Genomic DNA, 3,283 nt, shown 5'->3' with positions numbered 1-3,283 from the left:
GTGGTAACACATCCTCCTACTTCCAACAGTGGAAACTGAGTGATAAAACTTCACATTCTGATTATTTCCCAAGGTCATCCACCACCTCTGACTGAGCTGAGAAAGAAACCATGTATGCTAAAACTTGACCAGTGTTCTGTTATCTAAAGCATCTTTTGTCTTTTACTGTGGAACTTTATGAAACTATTTTCAGTCATTCATCAGGAAAAGGATGCATACTGTGTAATCACTGAATCTGCTTACATGTGTTTGAATTGCTGATATTAACCTGTGGAATTAAGCAGAATATCTGTGGACAGTGCTATAGGTGGAACTTCGAGTGCACATGCTCTCTCTCGTTCTCTGTTTTTTTTTTTTTCTTTTTAAAAACAAACATAGCACAGATTTTAGCTTTTCACTGTAGGATATCTACCCAAGCTGGCTTATTCTGTTCTCACTCTCTGAGCTCAGCCTTGAGGTCTGCCTCTTTTCTAATACCGTCTAGCCCATTTTTGCTTTAGAGGCCTCTGTAACAGAGGTGCTTCAGAATACTTAATATTGACCATTGCTACTTTTTTATATGCTAGGCCATCTTTTCTCAAGTCTAAGAACAGTCAGTCATGTGGATAGATTCAATTCTCCTTGATATCAACAGAAAGGCTTCAAAATTAGGTGTATCAAGCCTGGAGATTATCCCTTCTTACATTCAGCAACTGCAGCAGCTGATCATAACGACAATAAGAACATAAAGCAGCTTATTAGTTTTCTTCCAGATTTTTCCTTCCTGACTCACTGAGTTCTCTCCAACATGTTAAGCTCCAGCCCTGTCTCCACATCATGAAAATTAGAATAAATGCCATAGAATAATGCTCTGCAGCATTCAAATGGAAGAGACGATCATTTGTTTCAACAGATAAAACTGGCCAAAGTTTGACATGCTTGTGTGACTGATGAGCTCAGCCTTGGCCCCTAAATCTCTCTTCTTATCACCGTAAGAAGAGCTGGAACAATTTCTGATGTTTGTTTTTATTAGTTTTGGACAAATTACTGATAGATATAATAYTGGGTAGGGGTAATTTACCTAAACTGCTATGCAGAACAAAACYGAAAGGTAAGCAGGGTTTTACCACCAAGGCGTTAGCAACTGCTGGGCAGTGCACTGTTTTGAGGCACGCAGCCTGGCCAGGGAGACAGCTACAGCATGTTCAGCGTCAGGGCTGGCTTTACTTCTGGAAAGAAAATCACTGCGCTAGTCCCTCTGCTGTCATAAGGTCGGAAACGGGAGTTGTTATTAGTACCAGCAGTAGACCAATGCAAGCACAGCAAAGCCCTTCCTGAGAACAGAACATTAGTTCAATTAAAAAGGCGGCCTGATGCATCGTACCACAGCRTAATCTTCAAGAGATATAACAGAACCTCGTATAATTTGGGAAAATTTGGTTACATTTTTATCTGTTATAAGTAGGTACAGTTGAGAAACCTGATGTTACCACTGCAAAGAGGGAAAACAAGCTTTGTCTCTTCACTCCTGTGGCCAGCTTCCTCTCTYGCGCTCTCCCTTCTCCCCTCAGTTTGTACTTTCACCCTAAGCTTTGATCCYGCATACTTAGTAGAAAGGGTGGAGATATTCTCAGATCTGGGGACAGTCAAGGTAGTGAACCTAGGATAATTAATAAGATGTGGCAGATGTGAATGAGCTTGATAGTATTTTCACTTTTGCAAACACAGATCAGTGTAAAATACAAAAGTTCATGAGTGGTGATATTTGAATTCAGTGAAAAGAGCATGTTTTGTCAATACTTAGGAAGACCAAACATGATTTAAATATTTTTGTTTAAAAACAAAAAATGTTGTCTTTGAGCTCCAAAAATAGAACTCTATAATGGAGGTTGTATTTTCTGTGGAGTGTAATGCAGGACTGAATATTATCCATGGATGTTGTCATGGCACTGAGCTTGGATGCAAGGAAAAAATAGCTCAGATATCATTTTTCAATCTTTTGTGTTTTATTTATTCAAGTAACTATATAGATGCAATCAATACAATTGAAGAATTAATTTGAACATGTTAATCAAGTTGATTCAACAACATAAAATATAAGTAAAAATCTTTGTAAGTGCTCTCTAATAATTCTAAGAAATGCTTATGTATTAATTGAAAAATAACAGGACATTATCGATATTCATGCTAAATGATATAATCATATCCCAGTCAAATGGTAGATACAGAGAAGCTCGGTTGATCTGTATGCTGAAAGAGGTATTCAGACGACAATTTTTAATGACTGTGTATTATATGTTTAAATTGTAGTTTGTTTTAAAATTATTATTACATTTATTAATACCATCCATCTTTACAGTCAAAGAAAACAAACAAGTATGAACAGAATTGCAGCTAACCAATACATCCTCTTAATACATCAATCTCAAATACACTGTAATGCTTAGTCTCTATGTACCAGCTAAATTTGTTTTAATCCTTAGGAAGCAAATATTTGATTAGAATTATTCCCATTGTAATATTCTCACTTCTTGCTGTGTTGTGAGCTCTTTCACTGAAGTTTTCAAGCAACAAGTCAGAGTTTGTTAAAGCTAGACACAAGGGAGACTGCAATAGCTTTGTTGCGAACGGCAGCTGGTTTCTTTCACCCCTAACTGTATTTACATTTGCAATTAACAGGATTGCAAAGATTTTGTGAAGATATAGAGATGATGATTGGATTCCAGCCAAGCAAATTCTGGAGAGTCTGTTGGGCATTTGTGACCCCCACTATTTTAACAGTAAGCAGAACCTTTCTGAACGCTATCTTTTAAGATTTTCTTGCTGTTGTTAATGCAATAAAAGTTGTTTCCTTAGCAATCATGATGTTTCTGAGCAGTAGTAATTAGATCTCGGTTGTTAATCAGCTGGATGCCTAGACACACATACGCACACTTGCATGTGTTCCTGCATGTGTATAGTAGGCTAAATGGAGCATAAATAGTGGCACTTTGGTAGAGGAGGGTGGTGAGTCTCCAAATACCRCCACTGTATTCTCCCCCTCTCCGTACAGAATGCTGGTACGGCGYCTCGCTGCATACCAGTATCTTTGAACTATCGTGTTTAGATATATATTTGATGTGTGTGTATGCATCGCTCACAGAAAGGAGGGAGAACTGTATGATCCTTCTGTATTTTAGTGCGGGATAAGAGGGGTCCAGGTATTTCTTTTTTCTTGTTAAGCCTGGCCTGCCTCGGCCCGCAGGGCACGGCGAACGCTTGCCTGGACGGACGCGGTCCGGCTCCCGGCCGCCAGGGCGAGGGA

At 38.9% G+C, this 3,283-nt stretch overlaps 1 protein-coding gene across 1 annotated transcript in view; it reads left to right on the top strand.

The window, feature by feature from the left end:
- SLC6A5 (solute carrier family 6 member 5) overlaps positions 1–3,283 on the top strand; it is a 32,334-nt gene that overhangs the window by 24,006 nt on the left and 5,045 nt on the right. The window contains exon 13 of the mRNA XM_085300811.1: positions 2,659–2,759. Within this exon, the coding sequence (XP_085156937.1) occupies positions 2,659–2,759 (101 nt within the window). The remainder of the gene's footprint in view (positions 1–2,658; positions 2,760–3,283) is intronic.

Source organism: Rhea americana, unplaced genomic scaffold (genome assembly GCF_003343005.1).
Source record: "Rhea americana isolate MKP2758 unplaced genomic scaffold, rheAme1 scaffold_17, whole genome shotgun sequence".
Lineage (NCBI taxonomy): Eukaryota > Metazoa > Chordata > Aves > Rheiformes > Rheidae > Rhea > Rhea americana.
The sequence above is the reverse complement of the archived record's forward strand: the minus strand, read 5'-3'. Positions and strand labels throughout refer to the sequence as shown.